Below are 21,731 nucleotides of genomic sequence, written 5' to 3' on the forward strand. Positions count from 1 at the left end.
GTAGGGCAGCTCTCTCAATTTTGGCGCACATCTTCAGATGTTAATAAGGATGACTTTGAATGGTTGACTGGGTGTGCATTTGTCATTTCCAGTGCCGAAGTTGATGCCAGATGGTCTGTCCACTTCTATAATTTTTTGGCTTTTCTGTCGCGGTTTGATAAAACTGAGTGCCTTGCTAGCCCAGTTCAGAGGACAGTTAAGAATTGAGCACATTCGTTTAGATAATATCACCAACTTCAACACCTCTGTGTTCTTTTGTTTGTGACATCTTTTGATGATCTGCTCCTTTCCTAACAACCCCCCCTCCACTTCTCCCCCCCACCCCACCTTAAACCACCTTATATTTCCCTCTCCTTGTAAAGAAAGATCAGTTCTGTTGAAGGGTCATGAGGACTCGAAACGTCAACTCTTTTCTTCTCCGCCGATGCTGCCAGACCTGCTGAGTTTGTCCAGGTAATTCTGTTTTTGTTAAGAATTGACCATGTTGGTCTGAGTCATATATAAGCCAGACTAAGTAGATTTCTGTCCCTGAAGGACAGATGGATTTTTATGATTATCCAGTAGTTTCATGTTCACCATTGCTAATCTTAGCATTTTATTCCAGATTTGTTAATTTGAATTTATATTCCACAAGCTGCGGTGATGGGGCTTGAACTTGTCCAGATATCTGGATTACTAGCCCAATACCATTATCACTAAGCTACTATCCCAGTAAACATCTCCAACAAGCAGGGCATCAGGATTTGTTTGAGAAAGCTGAGAGAGAGAAGAGGGAGGGAGGATAACAGGTGCTGAAGTATGGCATTTTGGGTGAGAGCCAAACGTGATGGCTTCCGGCTTGTTAATATTTTGCTGTTTTAAAAACATGATTTGCATGTTAATGAAATTCTTTTTCATTTTTGAGGCCTTTTGGGACAGTTATGATTGGGTGCATTTGTCATTTTAAATTTGATTCCACCTTGCTAGCCATCATTCATAAACCCTGTAGTCTTCATATATTCCAATTTGCTCCTATCCTGTCTCACATTAAATAATATTTTTGCATTGTTTCTGTATTTTCAGACCAGCATTAGCTGCATGTTCCACAGAGTTTGAAACCTTCATTCCTATCTTCAAATTTCTTTATGATCTCACTCTACCTAGACTATCTTTCCAGCATCCTCCACCTTCCCTGTCTTCCTCAGAGCTTTTTGGTGATCAGGCTGATATATTGCACAATTTCCCCCTTACCACCATGAACAAAGTTTTAGTACACTGGCCATACTCTTATTAAATTTTCCCCTTGCAGCTCTTTATTTCTCCGTTTCTTTCACTACCCTTAATCTTCATAAAACCTAGACTTGCAGAAAACCGATGTTTTCATCAACCTGTAATGTTAACTCTGTTTCTCTCTCTATAGATGCTGCCTGACCTGCTGGCCACTTCTATCATTTTCTGTTTCTTTTCAGATTTCCAGCATATGCAGTATTTTGTTTTTATCTTTTCAGAAGTTTTCTGTTCCCTCTTCTGACCTTCATATCATAGAATCAGTTACTTTTTTTCTGCCCCAAATGGAAAGTATCATTGGATATTTCTACATTGAAGACACTATATAAATGCTGTTACATGTGATTGCTCCAGTTGATCTGATGATAAATATGTAAGCACAAATGCTGCTAAGTTAGGCAGACTTGCCTCTGCTCCCTTAGCGAAAAAAGAGGGAAAGGCATCAGACTTGTTCTCTTCTAATTGTTTTTAGAGCATCCTTGTTTGTGGACCTGAAGTTAGGAACAGTTCATGTTGATCAGTGAAATCCTCTCATGTAAACCGTCAGATAAATGACTTAAAATATATAAGCGGATTTTAAAAATGGAGAGAAATAATTGATGAGAATTAGCAGCTGATGAAAGCAAAATTTTGCCAAGATGCCTGTGAATGTGTTCCTTGGGATGCGGTAGGGAAATGAAAGAATAAAATTCATTGGTAGAACGCGTGTGTGATGGTTGTTAAGGGTTTCATTCTTGGGCTAAGGTTTGTTCATTTTGTTTAGGTGGTTGTTAGTCAACTGTTTATAATATGGTGCCACAAATCTTGACATCACATTATTTTCTCTGCTTTTGACTATTTGTCATTCCTTTCAGGTCTTGATATGCACAGTTGCATTATATTGGATGTAAGCTTCTGCGTAGTCTTTTCCCAATTAGAGCTCAACACCTTCATATATAATAGTCATATCCATCACAATAGTGTCCTTACTGTAGCACAGTTAATTACAGCATCAGAATTATTCTTTATATTGCACAATCTTTGAAGTCTTCCACAACGTTGGATGTTGCTAGAGCTTTTTTGTAAATATTTCATTTTTAATTTTCATCATTTTTTGGAATTGTGTTGAGTTCCATTATTGCTTTCATCTAAATCATTAATGAAATGGATGAAGAGCATTGATGTTTTGCCTGTGACCTGGTCCTGTACACTTATACACTGTTTCATGATTTTGTCTGCAAAATTGAAGCCATTTGCCTATCCAGTTTAATAGCTGCCCATTAATTCCTAAATATGTAACATTTTCTAGTAGATGTTTATTTGGCACTTTAGCAAAGGCATTTTGGCAATCATTTTACCATCAACCACTGATTTGGTCATCTCTTCCAAGACCCCTATCAGGATTATGAAACAAGACCTCCATTTCCTAAAGCCATACCTGATTTCCCTAATAACCGCTGAACTCTTGAAGTGACCGTAAATCCCATCTTCTGCAGCTGACATCAAACCGACAGGCTTAGAATACCCAAAGTCCAGTTTCTTGATTATTGAAACTGTGAGAGTCTACTTGCTGTTCACTGTAAGTAACCTAGATCTCAAAAGAGTGACTAAATATATGAGCCAGTGGTGTGCATAAAATACTTTCGTTTCCTTAAACAGGCTTGGGTAGTTGGAATCAGTTCGAACACCATAATCGCTTTTTTTATTTGTTCATGGGATGTGAGCATCACTGACTAGGCCAGCACTTATTGTCCAGCCCTTATTGCTCTTGAGAAGGTGCTGGTCTGCCGACTTCTTGAACCACAGCAGTCCGTGTTGCAGGAACACATGCTGTTAGGAAAGGAGTTCCAGGATTTTGACCCAGTAATAGTGAAGGAACGGTAACATAGTTTCAAGTCAGGATGGTGTGTGACTTAGAGGGGAACTTACAGGTGATGGTGTTACCATGCACCTGCTGCCCTTGTCCTAGGTGGTAGAGGTTGCTGGTTTGGAAGATGTTGTCGAAGAAGCCTTAGTGAGTTGTGGCAGTGCATCTTGTAGATGGTCCACATTGCTGTCACTGTGGGTCAGTGGTGGATGGGGTGCCAATCAAGCTTTCTCCTGGATGTGTAAAGCTTCTTGTGAAGTTGGAGCTGCACTTACCCAGGCAAGTAGAGAATATTCCATCACACTCCTGACTTGCGCCTTGTAGATGGTGGGCAGGCTTTCGGGAGTCAGAAGGTGAGTTACTCTCCATAGAATTCCCAGCTGCCAGCCTGCTCTTCTAGTCACAATTATTTGGCTGGTCCAGTTCAGTTTGTGGTCGACAGTAACCCACAGGATGTTGATAGTGGGGCATTCAATGATGATAATGCCATTGAATGTCAAAGAGAGATAGTTAGATTTTCTCTTGTTGGAGAAGGTCATTGGCCAGCCCTTGTATGGCGCGAATGTTACTTACCACTTACCAGTCCAAGCCTGAATATTGTCCAGGTCTTGCTGCATTTGGACGGTGTGCTTTAGTATCAACTAATACCAGTTTTGCAATTATTTCTATCACATCAATTTTAGTGGAACATCAATCAAATATATTTGGTACTTAAGCATCATTCTGAATAGTGAAAAACAATGCTAATTGTTTCTTACTTAAGCCATATCTTAATCCTTATAAGCTGTTGTAAGTAAAATTTGATCTACCTTTAAAATTTAGCAGAAAATAGATGTATTCACCTGTATTTGAAAGGAACTGGACAGTACAGCAGGAGACAAGTTATGTATTAATATGTCCGGAGTTTTAAGATTAGGGAAACCAGGATAAAGTTAGGGAAACCAGGATATAATCCTTGGATGTGTTCAACTGCCCAGTTATATATGGCACAAAGGCCAAGAGGCCTGAATTTGAATAGAAGCTGCTGGATAGTGTTGGCAGAGCAGTAAAAACCAGTTTAACATGCAACTACCAGTTCACATAGTGCATCTTACTACCTTTCCCAGCTTTTCCCATGACACATGGGTCGTCACAATACTGCCTGATTAGCCTTCACATTAACCATTGTGGTTTTTTTTGGTTTAAGCAGGTGGTTTTACAACCAGCTGCCCTTCCTGCCATTAACTCTCCCCACATATCCAGGCTGGGGACTGACACTGATACACTGACTTGCCTGCGTCAGTGGCTGGGTTCTTCTGAGAGTTCACAGAATTATTTGCTAGACTGTAGCACTTTATCCTTTTTTTCTATATTCATTTATGGGATGTGGGCATTGCTGGCTAGGCCAGCATTTATTGCCTATCCCTTGAGAAGGTGGTGGTGAGCTTCTTTTTGAACCACTGCAGCCCCTGTGTTGTAGGTACACCCACAGTGCTGCTCGGGAGGGAGTTCCAGGATTTTGACCCAGTGACAGTGCGGGAATGGTGATATATTTCCAAGTCAGAATGGTGAGTGACTTGGAAGGGAATCTGCAGGTGGTGTTGTTTCCATGTATTTGCTGCCCTTGTCACTCTAGATGGTAGTGGTCATGGGTTTGGAAGATGCTGTCTAAGGACCCTTGGTGAGTTCCTATAATACATCTTGTAGATGGTACAACACTGTTGCCACTGTTCGTCTGTGGCGGAGGGAGTAAATGTTTTTGGAAGGGGTGCCAATCAAGCGGGTTGCTTTGTCCTGGATGGTGTCAAGCTTTTTGAGTGTTGTTGGATCTGTACTCATCCTGGCAAGTGGAGAGTATTCCATCACACTCCTAACCTGTGCCTTGTAGATGGTGGACAGGCTTTGAAGAGTCAGGAGGTGAGTTACTTGCTGCAGGATTTCTAGCCTCTGACTTGCTCTTGTAGCCACAGTATTTACATGGCTAGTCCAGTTCAGTTTCTGGTCAATGGTAACCCCCCAGGTTGGTAGTGGAGGATTCAGCGATGGTAATATCATTGAATGTCAAGGGGCGATGATTAGATTCTTGTTGGAGATGGTCAATGCCTGGCACTTGTGTGGCATGATTGTTACTTGCTATTTGTCAGCCCAAGCATGGATATTGTCCAGGTGTTGCTGCATTTGGGCATGGACTGCTTCAGTATCTGAGGAGTCACAAATGGTGCTGAACATTGTATAATTATCAGCGAACATCCCCACTTCTGACCTTATGATGGAAGGATGGTCATTGATGAAGCAGCTGAAGATGGTTGGACTAGGACACTACGCTGAGGAACTCCTGCAGTGCTGTCCTGGAACTGAGATGATTGACCTCCAACAGCCACAACCATTTTCCTTCGTGGTAGGTATGACTCCAACCAGCAGAGAGTATTCCCTCGATTCTCATTGACTCCAGTTTTGCTAGGGCTCCTTGATACTACACTCAGTCAAATGCTGCCTTGATGTCAAGGGCAGTCGCTCTCATTTCACCTCTGGCATTCACTCAGCTCTTTTGTCCATGTTTGAATCAAGGCTGGAATGAGATCAGAAGCTGAGTGACTTTGGTGGAACTCAAACTGAGCGTCAGTGAGTAGGTTATTCCTAAGCAAGTGTCGCTTGATAGTACTATAGAACAGTAAGCATTGCAAAAATGAATACAAAAAAACCCCGAATGATTAACAGAAGCGGAAGTATTGTTAGGGGTAAGTAATGTGGGCCTTTTAAAAACATGTAATATTGCAAATAAATATAAGAAAATGGCTGACTTATTAATACTTTGTGTCAGTCTTCACAGTAGAGGAAGCGATACTATGCTTAAAATTCCAGAGAAACTAATAATGAATTAAGGACTGGAGCTCATTAAAGTAATATTAAAGCTCACCAAGCAAAAAAAAACAGTAATAGAGAAAAATAATATCACTAAAGACTGACAAATCCCCAGGATGGTTCCACCCCAGGCTTTTAAATGAAGTGGTGGGGGAGTACCTTAGTCATAATCTTCCAAAGCTGTCTCAGTTCAGGAATTGTCCCTTCTTAGGTGGAAGAATGTGAATGTAGCAAACATTTAAGAAAAGTGAGAAACCAGCTGACTGGTTGGGAAATTGGTGAGGTGGTAGAAGACAGTAGAGATAATGGATATGTATTTGAATTAGAAGGACATGACCTTATAGTCAATGAGTTGGATGTACAGCTATTATATTATACAAGATTGGTGGTAGAGTATGGAGTGTAGATGGAAACACAAAATTATAGCTAGAAATTGATAGTTATTCCCACTTAATATTTTGGTGAAATGCCATAGATTAATTACCAGGGCTCCATAAATTATGAGGAGCAATTACATAAATTAAACACTTATCCCCGGAATAAGAAAAAGATTGTGGTAATCTGATTGAGATTTTTTTAGGATTTTGAGAGGAGTTCATTGGATAGCTAGAGAGGGCATTTTCTGCTCTGAGGAGTCTAAAACAAGGAGACATAAATCAGGAGAGAAGTTAAGAAACACTTCTACAAATAAAGGATGGTGGAAGCGTGGAATTCTCCCCAAAAAAGCAGTAGATGCTAGGTCTGAGATTTATTAGAATTTTGGTAGTTATGTCTATTGAAAAGTATGGAGCCATGGCTGGTGCATGGAATTGGAATGCATTTTAGCCATGATTTCACTGAATGATGGAACAGGATCGACAGTCTGAAGGGCCTATTCCTGTTCTTATGCTCAGTGGAGGTTAATAAAGCAAATTAGATCATAATGTATGTGTGGGGTGTGATGTGTGGGTGTGTACAGCCAATATTGAGCCAAAATGGTGGGGTAATCCCACCACTTATTAAGTCATTGGTCTGGGTCCACTTCGAATACTATACACAGTTTTGGTTGCTACGGTACAAAAAGGACATTGCAGCTATTGAAGGGATATGGAAGAGGACAATCAGAATGATTCAGGGGATGGAGCGAGTGATCAGATTATGAAGAGGAATTTTATATAAATTGAGAGTGTTCTCATTGAAAAGGCGAAGTTTAAGGATTCCAAAGAAAGAGATGCTGTAGACTATGATGTGTTGCTTCATTTTGTCTGGAACAATAGAACCAGAGGACATCAATTGTACTTAAAGGGTGATGAATTCAAAACCAATCGAGGAAATATATTTCAGCGAGCAAGCATTAAATCTATCAGGAATTAGAAATATCTTCCAGTTGGTGGATTTCTAACATTGGAGTCTCATTTTAAATACTTGTTCCAACCTCTAGGGTCAAGTTTTAAAAATAAAAATTGCAATTCTGCTGTCAAGAGTGGGAACTGACTGCAGAGCTGTGATTGGAGGAGCAGTGAGCATGGGAGGGACAGAACTGTTCCTGCAGTCGTCAATTCTGTCTAGCCCATGTTGGCTGCTCTATGTCCTCCAATCACAGGTTTCCTCCCTCCTATTCCTGCTGCTCCTCCAGAGACAGAATCTGTGATCAGTAGAGCATCGAGGGTGGGAGGGAAGGAACCTGTGATTGGAGGAGCTGTTATTCTGACCAATCCTGCCACTGCCATGCAAGAAACTTTCAGCTGCAGTGTCATCAATCATTTGACATCCTCCAGGAGACCGAGGAGGAGGGAACCTATGTAAGTAACATGGCCGGGGGAGCAATTACTCAGCCTTGTGCCAGTGCAGACAGGCTGCCGTCTGAGCCACTCTAGGGGAACTGGAGAGGTCTAATTCTGACCCCCTTCTCTACTATTGATACTGCATTAGCCACCGATGAGTTATCTGTTAACTGGATATGGGGTTGTTGAATGAGAAGAGTGCTATGTCAGTGTGTTGGACAATCACAGCTAAGGTACAGAGTTGGCCATGCAAACTTTGCGAGGGAGTTGGGTGAGGGAGTGTAATTCGTCAGGAAGGGAGAGGGGTTTTTGTTCCCAACTCTGCTCCGTGTCTACTCCCAAAGTCCGAAATCTGCCCAGCCCTCCCATGTCAAACTGGAAATGCCGCTCAAGAAGAGGCATGCTGTGGTGCTTATACTGTGGTTAACACACAGTAACCACAGGAAACCTCCTTCTCCCCCCCACCTCCTCTGGCCCCCCCACCCACCTTGGGTATCACTGATACTTTGGAAGAGTTCATATTCAGCTCCTTTATAATGAAGTAACAGGAAAATTGTCATCCTAATCTGGCCAGGTCAGGTGGCTGTTAGATTCAGAGTCCAAAAATGCTTTCATCTCATGGTACTTTTACAATTCCACCCATTTGAAGTGCCCTAGAAACATTTTCATTTCATGACAGATGATACATATGAACATACGAGTTAAGAGCAGGAGTAGTCCACTCAGCCCTTTGTGCCCACTCCACCATTCAATAAGATCATGGCTGATTTGACTATAACCTCCCACCTACCCCTGATAAACTTTCGCCCTCAAGTTTATCAAGAATCCATCTACCTCTGCTTTGAAAATATTCAAAGACTCTGCTTCCATTGCCTTTTGAGAAAGGGCATTCCAAAGACTCACTACCCTCTGAGAGAAAAAAATTCTTCTCATCTCTGTCTTAAATGGCCATTTGTAAACAGTGCCCCTAAGTTCCAGGTTCTCCCACGAGAGGAAATACCCTTTCCACATCCACCCTGTCAAGATCCCTCAGGTTCTTATATGTTCCAATCAAGTTGCCTTTTACTCTTCTAAACTCTAGTGGATACGAGTCTGTACAATCTTTCCTCAGAATACAACCCACCTATTCCTGGTATCAGTTTAGTAAACCTTCTCTGAACTCCTAATGCATTTACATCCTTCCTAAAATAAGGAGACCAATACTTTGCACAGTACTCCAGATGTGCTCTAACCAGTGTCATATACAAGTGAAACATAACTTCCCTACTTGTATATTCAGTTCCTGTCACAATACATGATAACATTCTATTAGCTTTCCTAATTACTTGCTGTACCTGCACACTAGCCTTCTGCGATTCATGCACGAAGGCACCCAGATCCCTCTGAATCTCAGAGCTCTGCGATCTCTCACCATTTAGATAATATGCTTTTTCTTTCATTCTTCTTGTCAAAATAGACAATTTCACATCTTCCCACGTTATACTCCATTTACCAGGTCTTTGCCCACTAGCTTAACCTATCTATATACACGTAGCCTCCTTGTGTCCTCTTCACAACTTAATTTCCTACCTATATTTGTATCCTCACCAAATTTAACAGCCATACCTTCGGTTCTTCATCCAAATCATTTATATAAATTGTAGAAAGTTGAGGTCCCAGCATTGATCCTTTTGATACGTCACTTGTTGCATCCCGCCAACCAGAAAAAGTCCCATTTATGGCTACCTTGTTTTCCATGCTAATATATTATCCCCCACGCCATAAGCTTCTATTTTCCACTGTAACCTTAAAGGGGAACCACCTTTATTCGCAGCAAATATGACCATTCAAAATAACTCCAGTAAATAGATCAAATATGATTTTCCTGTCAAAACCATGTTGACTCTGCCTGATGCCCTTGAATTTATCTAAATGCCCTGCCAGAACATCTTTAATAATAGGTTCCAACATTTTCCCTGTGACATATGTTAAGCTAACTGGCCTATAATTTCCTTTCTGTCTCCTTCCCAGTGCTATAATTTTCTGGCCCCTCATGCTGCCATTACTTTGTCGCTTTATGCTATAATGTTTACATGATTCCTTGTCACACAAGTTTTCAGATCTTTTTTTGTCATCGTCACTGACATCCCTGATCTACGGAACAGGTGATTTTGCACCCATGACTCCCAAAGCTTTTCTTACTAGTTGAAAAATTGAGAGCCTGTTGTATCCTAATTAATCCTTGCATCAATCATTATCCATGAATAACTCCATTATTGTTGTACCATATGATTATAAGGAGTGTAGATGTGAACTAGATGGAACTAGGTGTTTTTTGGTCTCCTGATTCAATGTTAGTTTAAATGAATGACCAGGTTTTTCTTTTATTGGGGTTTTTGAGTCAGGTGGATTAGAGAATCAGAACATTAGGAAATTTCCCCACTTTTTGAATAGTACGATATCTATCTGAGCAAGCAGACTGAGCTAAGTTTAATATATCACCAAAGGATGGCATCTCCAACAATGCACTTATTTGGCAGCCTAGATTATTTCCATAATGGGGCTTGGACCAATGTCCTCTGACTGAAATGAGAGTACTCCCAACTGAGTCAAGCTGACTGTAATCCAAGATGATTTGGAAGAGCACCTCTTTACCCTACCGGAGTGTATTTCCTACCCTGTGTTGCTGATGGCTTTTTTTTTTATTTAAGCTCGAGCATTTGTTTACAATATGGACAACCTTCAATTTACAGTGGTAGTTGGGGAAAGTTATATATAGTGCTTTTAAAAAAACTTCAGAAATCTCTTGGAAGCTGTAACTCTGATTTACCAAAATAACTTGTAAATGAAAGTAAAATATTGGTAATGCGTTTCAAAGCATTATTGTTGTTGGAGTATACGGGCAGGAGTCCTCTCCCCTTTCAACGGATCCTTTTACCCACCTCCAATATTCTCCCTCCACCTGGACCCCTCCCTCTGGATTCTTACCTTCTCTTGCTCTTTTCATTGAGAGCTTTCGGTGTGACATTGGTCATCTCAATTTCTCTGCTCCTCTCACCCATTCTAACCTGTCTCTCTCTGAACTTACTGCACTCTGCTCTCTCAGGTCCAACCTTTTAGCGTTTTTTTAAATTCCTGCTCCCACCCCACCCCCACTAGGGCTATCTGTACTTTTCCTGTCCTGCTGTCTACCCTTAATTAGCACATTCCTTTAGATAATATCACCACCTTCAACACCTCTTTGTCCTTTTGTCTGTGACATCTTTTGGTTATCTCCACCTATCACTGGCCCTCTACCTAGCTCCTCTTGTCCCAACCAACCATCCCCCACCCCCCCCCTTAAACCAGGTTATATTTCATCCCTTTTCTATTTTTACTTAGTTCTGTTGAAGGGTCATGAGGACTTGAAACGTCAACTGTGCTCTTCTCCGCCGATGCTGCCAGATCTGCTGAGTTTTTCCAGGTATTTCTATTTTTGTTTTGGATTTCCAGCATCCGCAGTTCTTTGCTTTTATACCCTTGCCTTGTTTGTGGAAGTTTTCTATTTACAATTGTAAAAGCCTTTGTAACCCAAGATTATTTGTTAAGTCAGTTGAAAGGTTAAAAAATTAAGATGACAGTTCTATCCATAAAACTCAGTTAATGTTACTCTGTGATCTAAATTTGATATATACTAATTAGTTCCAATTCAGTGTTCAGTAAAAGTGGGAAAACAGTCTGTCTTACTTGAATAATTCATCAGCCACTGTCCAGAGCTTTGTCTCATTACTGTGAAAGCTGTTGCCTGTCCAATTTCCATTTTCAATCCTGTAAGTGCTATTGACCCAAAAAACGCAGCTGAAACTTAATTATCCTTGCTTCAAAGTGTTATACCTTCACAGATGCATGCACTTAAATATTTATCCTCCCTTGTTGTATAGTTACTGGCATCAAATTAAAAATTAACTGAATTTTCATTTTATTTCTCCATTGTGATTTTTTTTTTCTCCCAGTTGTCTGTGAAGGAAGAATTTCGGATTTAAAAAAAATGAGTGGTGGACTGGCGCCAAGCAAAAGCACAGTATATGTATCCAACTTGCCATTTTCACTGACGAACAGTGATCTGCACAAGGTAAGACTTATTTTAACAGTCGTATGCATTATAGGTGTGTTGAAACAAATGTTTAATTCAAAGTATGGTACTGTACTCAACTGTGCGCTTCACACTTAAGGATATTTACTTTTAAAATCACAAAGCTTATGCTTTCTTTAACTTGCACTGTTGGAACGTGAAGCTAGAGGCTCTCCTAAGCTTTTGCAGTTTAACCAGTAGCGAGGATGATTCCAGGAATGATCCTGGCATTTACTCCAGGAAATCTCAGCTGGGGCAGCAGTAAAGAAATAATCTGTATTTATTTGCAACTTTTCATGTCCTCAGGATGTACCTCACAGCCAGTTAATTATTGTTATTATGCAACTAAGCACAGCAAAGATCCAGAAAAGGAAATCAAATTCATGACCAAATCTGTATTTAATTGTATTGGTTGGCCAGGGCACCAGGAGCATCTTGTTCCTTTTCAAATAGTGCCACAAGAGCTAATAGATTTGGCTGTGATGCACTTTCCAATGAGTGGTGACACTGAGATCCATGGGTAAAAGTACTGGGCAGTGAGAGGCCCCTCTGATGCTGTACTGCATGAAGGAGTCAACCCTTCAGGAGAATAAATAAAGTAACTTAAAAATAATTTCTGCAGATTAGTTTTGAATTTGCCTCCTTCGAGTGTAGACTGTGTCCTCTGCTTCTACTGTTCTGGATAAACAGAAGCAGCTTGGCCTCGTGTACATTATCTAGCTCCTTTAAAATCCTAAAAGCAAAAACCATATCACCTGTTAACTTTCTCTTTTTCATTGAGAACATGACCAATTTATATAATTATTTCTCATAACCCAAACACACAATTTCCTCTATCATTCCAGTTGCCTTTTGCACCCTCAATAGCTGCCATATCCTTTGTTTACTGCAGTGATCAGAACTGTATGTGGCATTCTAAGTGCGGTCCCATAAATGATTTAATAAAGGTCATTAATTACTCCATTGTTTCGGTTCAGTATTACCCTTTTTATTATATCCCAGCATTTAATTTGCTTTATTCACTGCCACTGAGTAGTGTTACAATAACTTTAATTTATTGTCAATCAAGATCTCCAGATGTGTTTCATTTTTCATACACATTATTTTCTTTCCCCTCAAGTAATAGTCCCTTCCTGGATTTTCTGCCTATTTGAAGCACTTGTGCACATAATTTCATTTGCCATCTGTCTTCCCAATACCCAAGTACATTCAGATCCTCCTGTAAGTTAAAACTTTAAAACTATATAGAATATCACCTTGATTAGCTTTGCAATAGCTTCCCAATTAAAGGAGAACATAAGAAATAGGAACATGAGTAGACAATTCGGCCCCTTGAGCCTGCATTGCCATTCAATAAGATCATGGCTGATCATCTTGTATTTCAATTTCTACATTCCCATCTCTCTCCTATAACCTATGATTCCCTTGCCTAGCAAGAATCTACCTACCTCTGCCTTAAAAATATTCAATGATATCACCTCCAACATCTTCTGAGGCAGAGAGTTGCAAAGTCACACAATCCTCAGAGAAAAAATTTCACCTCGTCTCTGTCTGACCCTAATTTTAAAACAGTGTCCCATAGTTCTGGACTTCCTCACAAAAGGAAACATCCTTTCCATGTCCACTTTGTCAAGGCTGTTCAGGATCTTGTATATTTCAATCAATTCACCTCTTGCTCTTCTAAACTCCAGTGGAAACAAGCCCAGTCTGTCCAGCCTTTCCTCATTAGACAACTCACTCATTCCAAGTATCAATCTGGTAAACCTCCTTTGAACCGCCTCCAATGCATTTCCATCCTTCCTTAAGTAAGGAGACTAAAACTGCACACAGTATTCAAGATGTGGTCTCACCAATGCCCTGTATAACTGAAGCATAACATCCTTACTTTTATGTTCAATTCCTCTCGTAATAAAGGATAGCATTCCATTAGCCGCCTTAATTTTTTGCTGTACCTATCTTTTTGTGACTCATGTACTAGAACACCGTAGATTCCTGTGCACCTCAGAATTATGCAGCTGTTCTCCATTTAAGTAATACTGATTTTTTGTTCTTCCTGGTAAAGTGAACAACTCCACATTTTCCCACATTAAACTCCATCTGCCAGGTTTTTGCCCACTCACTCAACCTATCTATATCCATCTGCAACCTCCTCGTGTCTTCTTCACAACCTACTTACCTACCTATTTTTGTGTCATCTGCAAATTTAGCTGCCATGTCTTCACTCCCCTCATCTAAGTCATTGATGTAAATCATAAAAAGTTAAGGTCCCAGAACAGACCCATGTGGGACTCCACTCATCACATCCTGCCAATCTGAAAAAGACCCATTTATGCATAATCTCTGCTTTCTGCCAGCCAACCAATCTTCTATCCATGTTAATATGCTACTCCCTACACCATGTGCTTTTACTTTGCATCATAACCTTTGACGTGGCACCTTATCAAATGCTTTCTGGAAATCCAAGTACAGTACGTCTACAGGCTCCCCTTTATCCACCATGCATGTTACTCCTTCAAAAAACTCCAATAAATTAGTTAAACATGATTTTCCTTTCGCAAAACCATGCTGACTCTTCCCAGTTACCTTCAGTTTCTCTAAGTGCCCAGCTATAGCCTCCTTAATGATCGATTCTAACAACTTTCCCACGACAGACATCAAGCTAACTGGCCTTTAGTTTCCTGCTTTCTGCCTCCCTCCCTTCTTGAATAGAGGGGTTATATTTGCTACTTTCCAGTCTGATGGAACCTTTTCAGAATCTAGTGAATTTTGGAAAATTAACACTAGCGCATCGACTATCTCATTAGCCACCTCTTTTGAGACCTTAGGATGTAGTCCATCGGACCCGGAGACTTGCCAGCCCGCAGCTCCATCAATTTGCTCAGTACTGTTTCCCTCGCGATTTGAATTTCATCAAGTTCCCCTCTCCCCGTCACCTCCTGATTTGCAACTATTACTGGAATATTTTTTGTATCCCCAATAGCGAACACACAGGCAAAATATTTGTTCGTTTCTTCTGCCAGTTCCTTATTATCTATTATTAACTTCCCACTGTCACTCTCGAGAGGACCAACACTCACTTTACCTACTCTTTTCCTCTTTAAATACCTGTAAAACTCTTGTTATCCATTTTTTACATTTCTAGCTAACTTCCTCTCCTACTCAAATTTCTTTCTCCTGGTTAACCTTTTAGTCATTCTAATCAAGGAAGAGTACATCAGGGATGTCTAATGTCCCCAAAGTAGTTCAAACTGCACGTATCTTCAGAGATATAGAAGATCCAGCAGGTTGAAATCTTGATGAGTTGAACATCAATAGTTCGAGATATGCAGTTGACACTGTGTTGACTGCAGGACTAGAAGAGGCACTACAGGAAATTGTAATTGTAAACAAAGTGAGAAAGCAAGGAGTGTGGAACACAGGGTGACCAAAATTTCAAAATTCAAAACCAGGGCACATTGAAAAGCCTTGGGAAGATGTGGCTCTTTGATGATTGACATGTTGGGTGACCAATGGTAGGAGTCTGGGGGAGGCTATGTGATGACATCTCCCAGAATATGTCCAGCCAGAGTTGGGAACCTGATTCCATTGACCTTGAGTCACCAGGAAGAGCCCAATTAATTTAACCTTAACCTAATATTTCTTCTCCGGAACACGTGTCAAACCTTCATGAAACCATACTGCTTCAATTTGCTGTAATCTTACACATTGCATGCCTCTAGTTCTATACAAACAACAATATACAATGAAACTATTAATTGTCATGAAAGTATAATAATTCTCAATATTATTGTAAAAGTAGGATAATACTGGGGTTTGGATAGTGTTTGTGTGTTTTAATTGAATTGGAGACAGCTGGTCTGGAGGCTTTTATTTATCAAAAGAAGCTGGGTTTGAAATGCTAAATATGTAAGCATGGCTGAAGTTTTAGAATGTGAGGTGAGGAGAATTTTTAGCTAAATCAGAATAGTTTGGATTTCAAAGAGATGGTAGGATGTTACACCTAGCCAGAGAGGCTAGGCCAAGCAGTGTGTTTATTTTTCCCAAAGGTTACTGATAATATTAGTATCATGAAAAAATTTATATTGAAAAACTTAAAGTTCCGAAGACATATGGGAACAATAGGATATACATTAAAAGGTAGAAACATGGATAAAGGAGAAGAGGCTATGTGTCAGAGAAGGCATTGCAAAATCTACCAGAAGTGTGAAAAGTGTGCATTATGCTGCTATGTACAGAAACCGAAGCTGGGAAAAGCCACTTTGAATTCTACTCTTCAAGGATTATGTTGACTTGCCTAGATCTATTTTTTTTTACTGTTGCCTTAATGGTGGTGTAGCTGGAAGTCAAATTAATTAGGAGTTTTAGGAGTTAATTTAGTAGTAATTTGTAGACTTATGTATGTGCTTGAAATCTTTTCTTTTGTTAATAAATGTTTAATTTAGTTTTCTAAAAAATCTTAAGCCTTGGTGGACTTATTACTTCTGAACTCAGAGCATGCACCTCGAAGTAAATACGAATTGTAAAACCGCGTGATCAAGTTTCCCTCGTGGATTTGATCCACCTGGCACACATCATCTGCCATGTCATAACACTAATTATGAACAAGTAACTAAACAGTTTTGCCAGCAATCCAGTAAGTTGCAGTTGAACACATGAGCAGGTTGTGTTAGCATGCAGCAGGAGGATTGCATTTGAGTATTTATCAATTATTGAATGTCATTTCCACAAATGTAAGCATTTGTACCTGGTGCATCTTGAATATCAGCTACTTGGGTTACAATTCGTACCCCTGCTCCAGCTTTACTGGTGATTTACCTAATTAATCAAATAATTGTAAAGTTTAATAGAAGATTAATTGTGCAATTGAGTCAACTACCAAAAACATATCGCTCTGGATGCCAGCCAGTCCGGTGGGATGGGCTCATCCTAACCTGTAAAGTGATTGATAGCACCTCGCAGCCACACAGATGATGCATTGGCAAGGGTGACTTTTGGAGTGGGAGCTAATGGGAATGTCCAGGAAGAGAGCTGCAGGGCAGAATGGTTATGGAGCATCAGCAGCAGGTTGGGTTGAGTAACGCCTGGTGAGCTGAACAAGGACATTTAAAATGCATCACAAGCAATGGAGCCGTGAACACCAAAGGAAGTTAGAGATAACCCCCTTGGACTGAGTTCCTGCTCTTCCTAGCTGCAGAACAACTGTGGTGGCCATTGGTGAATTGCTGATAGTAAATTGAAAACAAATGGCGGGTTAAAGGGGAGGGGCCTCAGTGGAGCTGACAACCCGAATATTTGATCGATTTGGAGAAAACCATCGGGACACCTAGTGAAAAACTGGGATATCTGGTCACCTGAATGGAGCATGAATTTAGGGATGGATGTGGAGAAGACCAAGACAATAATGATAAGTAGAGAGCTAACTCCAGAAGTGAAGATTGAAGTAAATGGACGAGACCTGGAACAAGAAAAAGTTCTCGTACCTTGGGCAGATTATCACAGACGATTAGAGATGTGATTCTGAGATCCGAAGGAGGATTGAGATAGCCAAAACCAGCTTTGTCAGAATGTAGGATGTGTTAACATCAAAGAAACTGTACTTGAATCTTAGGAAAAGAATGGTGCTACATTTTGTCATGTGTTATATGCCTCAGAGACATGGACAACAAACAAAGAGACTATTGATAAGCTGAATGCATTCAAGATGTGGATATACTGGACGATGTTCCACATGTTCTGCACAGACAGACAGACTAATGAGGAAGTGCTGGAAATGGCTGGAATAAAGAGGAAATTGATTTATGCAGTCAAGAGCGAAATATGTAATGTTTTGGTCACAGACTGAGAAAATTATTGAAAGGAAAGATGGGTGGAAACCATAATAGAGGGAAGGAGAAGAGAAAATGGATGACTGATGTATAGGGCTGGATGCATTTGAGCTATGTGGAATATGTAAGGGCAGGACAAATGAAGATACATTGTAGTCAACCTTCTGGGAAGAAGCTGACACCCATGAACAAATGAAAGCATTGCATCATCTGCAAAATTACTAATTTACTTGTGATGCTTCACTCCACCCTATTTAGGAAAATATAAGCAAGACCCCTGAGGACCAAATTAGCAAGAAAAAGAATGTGAAAAGGCACCGCATAGTTTTTTTTTGTTACGTTACTTGTCCTCTTTTCCCTTATCCCCCTTTCACACTACCCAGATCTCTCTCATCCAGAAAGATGAAGGTGGCCTATTCTCAGACTCAGCTGGTGATTTGGAAATGTCAGAGTGTAGCTGGGAATAAAAGACATCTCATATTCTTCCTTCACTCTAGAGGTTGGTTGGTTGGGAGCTCTTTGGAGCTTTAACTTGTGTCCTTCAACATGGTCACACTGCCTTAAAACAAATGATACCAAAGTTGTTTTAAGGAAATAACTTCACGAGTGGACATTTCTGCACCATGAATCACAGAATCTTAACGGCACAGAAGGAGGCCATTCGGCCCTGTCTGCACTGGCTCTCCAAATGAGCATTATGACCTAGTGCCATTGCCCTGCCTTTTCCCCATACCCTTGCACATTGTTTCTATTCAAATAATCATCTAATGTCCTCTTGAATGCCTGAATTGAACCTGCCTCCACCACACATGCGGGAAGTGCATTCCAGACCCGAACCACTCGTTGTGCGAAAAAGTTTTTTTTCTCACGTCACACTTGCTCCTTCTGCAAATCACTTTAAATCTTTGCCCTCTCGTTCTTGATCCTTCATCCTGATCCTTATACAAGTAGGAACGTCTTCTCCCTATCTACTCTGTCCAGCTCCCTCACGATTTTGAACATCTGTCAAATCTCCTCTCAGCCGCTTTCTCTCCAAGGAGAACTGTCCCAACCTCTCCAATCTATCCTTATAGCTGAAGTTTCTCATCCCTGGAACTATTCTTGTAAACATTTTCGGCACTCTCTCCTTCCTCTAGTGTGGTGCCCAGAACTGTACACAATACTCCAGCTGAGGTCTAATGAGTGTCTTATATAAATTCAGCATAACCTCCTTGCTCTTGTATTCTCTGCCTCTTAATAAAGCCCTGGATACTATATGCTTTATGAACTGCTCCCTCCACTCTGCCACCTTCAATGATCTATGCACATATACACCCAGATCTTTCTGCTCCTGCACTCCCTTCAAAATTTTACCCCTTTTTTATATTGTCTGTCCATGTTCCTCCTGCCAAAATACATCACCTCACACTTCTCCACATTGAACTTCATCTTCCACCTGTATGCCCACTCCACCAACTTGTCTATGTCCTCATGAAGTTCCACACCATCCTCCTTGCAGTTCACAACACTCCCAAGCTTCACATAATTCCCAAACTTTGAAATTCTCCCCTGCACACCAAGATCTAGATCATTAATATGACTCTAATGAATGAAATGATTTTCTCAAGAAAGACCTGTTGCGCTGGCAATATACATTTATCATAAGATTGGCAAATACATTTGGTAACAAAAGGATCATTTAGCATTTGACAAATGCATAAATGATGTAGGAATACAGTAAAATATTGATTTAAATTTATGATCATATAATTGTTTCTTTAAAAACAATTTTCAAAGGCGCAGTGATTATAGTGTTTTGTAAATTTTGATTTTTGTGACAATACTAAAAATATGAATCCCTTGGTGGAACACTTTGGTGTTCATGCACTGTACTATTGTTCTTTGCTACAAAGTTATGAAGTATGGATCTATATTCTCAATTCCCTGCATGAAAGTTTCTAATTGTGTTTGGGAAAATATTTAGTTTTGTTTTTCTTTGTTTATGAGATACGAATAATGCTGGAAAAGCTGCATTTATTAACCATTCTTAGTTGCCCTGAGAAGATGATAGTGAGCCACATCTTTGAATCACTGTGGTCCTTATGGTAGCATTACTCCCACAATGTTATTTGGGGAATTTCAGTATTATGAAGCAGCAACAATGAAAAGACTCTAATATTTGTCCTAGTCAGGGTGGTGCTCAACTTAAAAGGGGCACTTGGTTTTTGGTGATGGTTTCTCTATTGACTTGCTTGATAGTAGAGGTCACAGGGACAGGAAGTGCCATTTAGGTAAGCTTTGTGAGTTCCTGCTTTGCATCCTACAAATAGTACTTAACTGGATGCAGAGAGCACTTTGGTGAAGAGGGGTTAGTGCTGAGTGGCAGGAATACTGATAAAGCAAACAATTTGTTTTGGATGATGACTAGTTTCTTTTTGCAGCTGTATCCTTCCTTTCTCCACATCACATAGCCTCGCAGTTGGAGAGACTTTCAACAATGGGGTGCATTTATAAGGTGCTTTTAATGTGTAAAACTTACCACTTAGTAGTATGAATGTTCCCTACCATGTCAAAGCAAGTCTAGATGCTGTCCAGAATCTGGTATTGGGATGCCACAAGCTGTTTAATTTTTAGAGCAGTTGTGAAAGCAGCCGAAAGCTGGATTAGATGGCAAATGGTTCCACTCTTGATCTTTTAACAGAGAGGAGATCATTACTGAGGATGTTTCAGTTGAGAATATCTCTGGATCGCTGGAGATATTGCCCTGATGTACTATATATGAATATATGAACTAGGAGCAGGAGTGGGCCACACAGCCCCTCAAGCCTGCTCCACCATTTAATAAGCTCATGGCTGATCTGATTGTAACTTCAATTCTACATCCCCACCTGCCCCTGATAACTTTTCACCCCCTTGCTTATCAAGAATCTATCTAGCTCTGCCTTGAAAATATTTAAAGCCTTTGCTTCCACCACCTTTTGAGGAAGAAAGTTCCAAAGACTCATGACCCTCAGAGAAAAAATTTCTCCTCATCTCTGTCTTACATCAGTGACCCCCAATTTTTAAACAGTGACCCCTAGTTCTAGATTCCCACAACAGGAAACATCCTTTCAACATCAACCCTGTCAAGACACCTCAGGATCTTAGATGTTTCAATCAAGTCACCTCTCACTCTTCTAAACTCCAGCAGAAACAAGCCTAGCCTGTCCACCCTTTCCTCATAAGGCGACCAGCCCATTGCAGGTATTTGTCTAGTAGACATTTTCTGAACTGCTTCCAGAGCATTTACATCCTTCCTTTAAATAAGGAGACCAAAACTGTACACAGTACTCCCAGATATGGTCTCACCAATGCTCTGTATCACTGAAGCATAACTTCTCTACCTTTGTATTCAATTCCTGTCACAATAAACAATAACTTTCTATTAGCTTTCCTAATTACTAGCTGTACCTGCTTACTAACCTTTTGCGATTCATGCACTAAGACAGCCAGATCCCTTTGCATCTCAGAGCTGTGCAATCTCTCCATTTAGATAATATGCTTCTTCTTTACTCTTCCTGCCAAAATGGACAACTTCACATTTTCCCACATTATACTCCATTTGCCAGATCTTTGCCCACTCACTTAACCTATCTATATTCCTTTGTATCCTCCTTGTGTCCTCTTCGGATCTTACTTTCCGACCTATCTTGTGCCGTCAGCAAATTTAGCAACCATACCTTCTGTCCTTTCATCCAAGTCATTTATGTAAACTCTAAGAAGTTGAGGCCCCAGCACTGATCCCTGTGGCTCGTCACATCTTGCCAACCATAAAATGACTCATTTATGCCTACCGTTTCCTGTTGACTAGCCAATCCTCTATCCATGCCAATATGTTATCTCCTCCACTATGAGTTTTTATTTTCTGCTATCACCTTTGATGTGGCACTTTATCAAATGCCTTCTGGAAATCTAATTACAGTACAGCCACCAGTTTCCCTTCATCCACAGCACATGTTACTTCTTCAAAGAACTCCAATAAATTGGTTAAACATGATTTCTTTCTCACAAAACCATGTTGACTTTGCCTGATTATCTTGAATTTTTCAAAGTGCCTGGCTGCAACATCTTTAGTAATAGTT

The 21,731-nt window shown here is 40.3% G+C and overlaps 1 protein-coding gene across 4 annotated transcripts in view; it reads left to right on the top strand.

The window, feature by feature from the left end:
- The window catches only part of zcrb1 (zinc finger CCHC-type and RNA binding motif 1), a 61,111-nt gene that overhangs the window by 1,347 nt on the left and 38,033 nt on the right, over positions 1-21,731 (top strand). For 3 of the 4 annotated variants that reach the window (XM_041215535.1, XM_041215539.1, XM_041215537.1), the window contains exon 2: positions 11,688-11,806. In XM_041215535.1, coding sequence (XP_041071469.1) covers positions 11,723-11,806 — 84 coding nt within the window. In that variant the 5' untranslated portion in view covers positions 11,688-11,722. Of the gene's footprint in view, positions 1-11,076; positions 11,159-11,687; positions 11,807-21,731 lie in introns of all 4 variants that reach the window. The other variant, XM_041215536.1, reaches the window with a different exon arrangement.

The sequence above is a fragment of the Carcharodon carcharias genome, chromosome 21 (assembly GCF_017639515.1).
Source record: "Carcharodon carcharias isolate sCarCar2 chromosome 21, sCarCar2.pri, whole genome shotgun sequence".
Lineage (NCBI taxonomy): Eukaryota > Metazoa > Chordata > Chondrichthyes > Lamniformes > Lamnidae > Carcharodon > Carcharodon carcharias.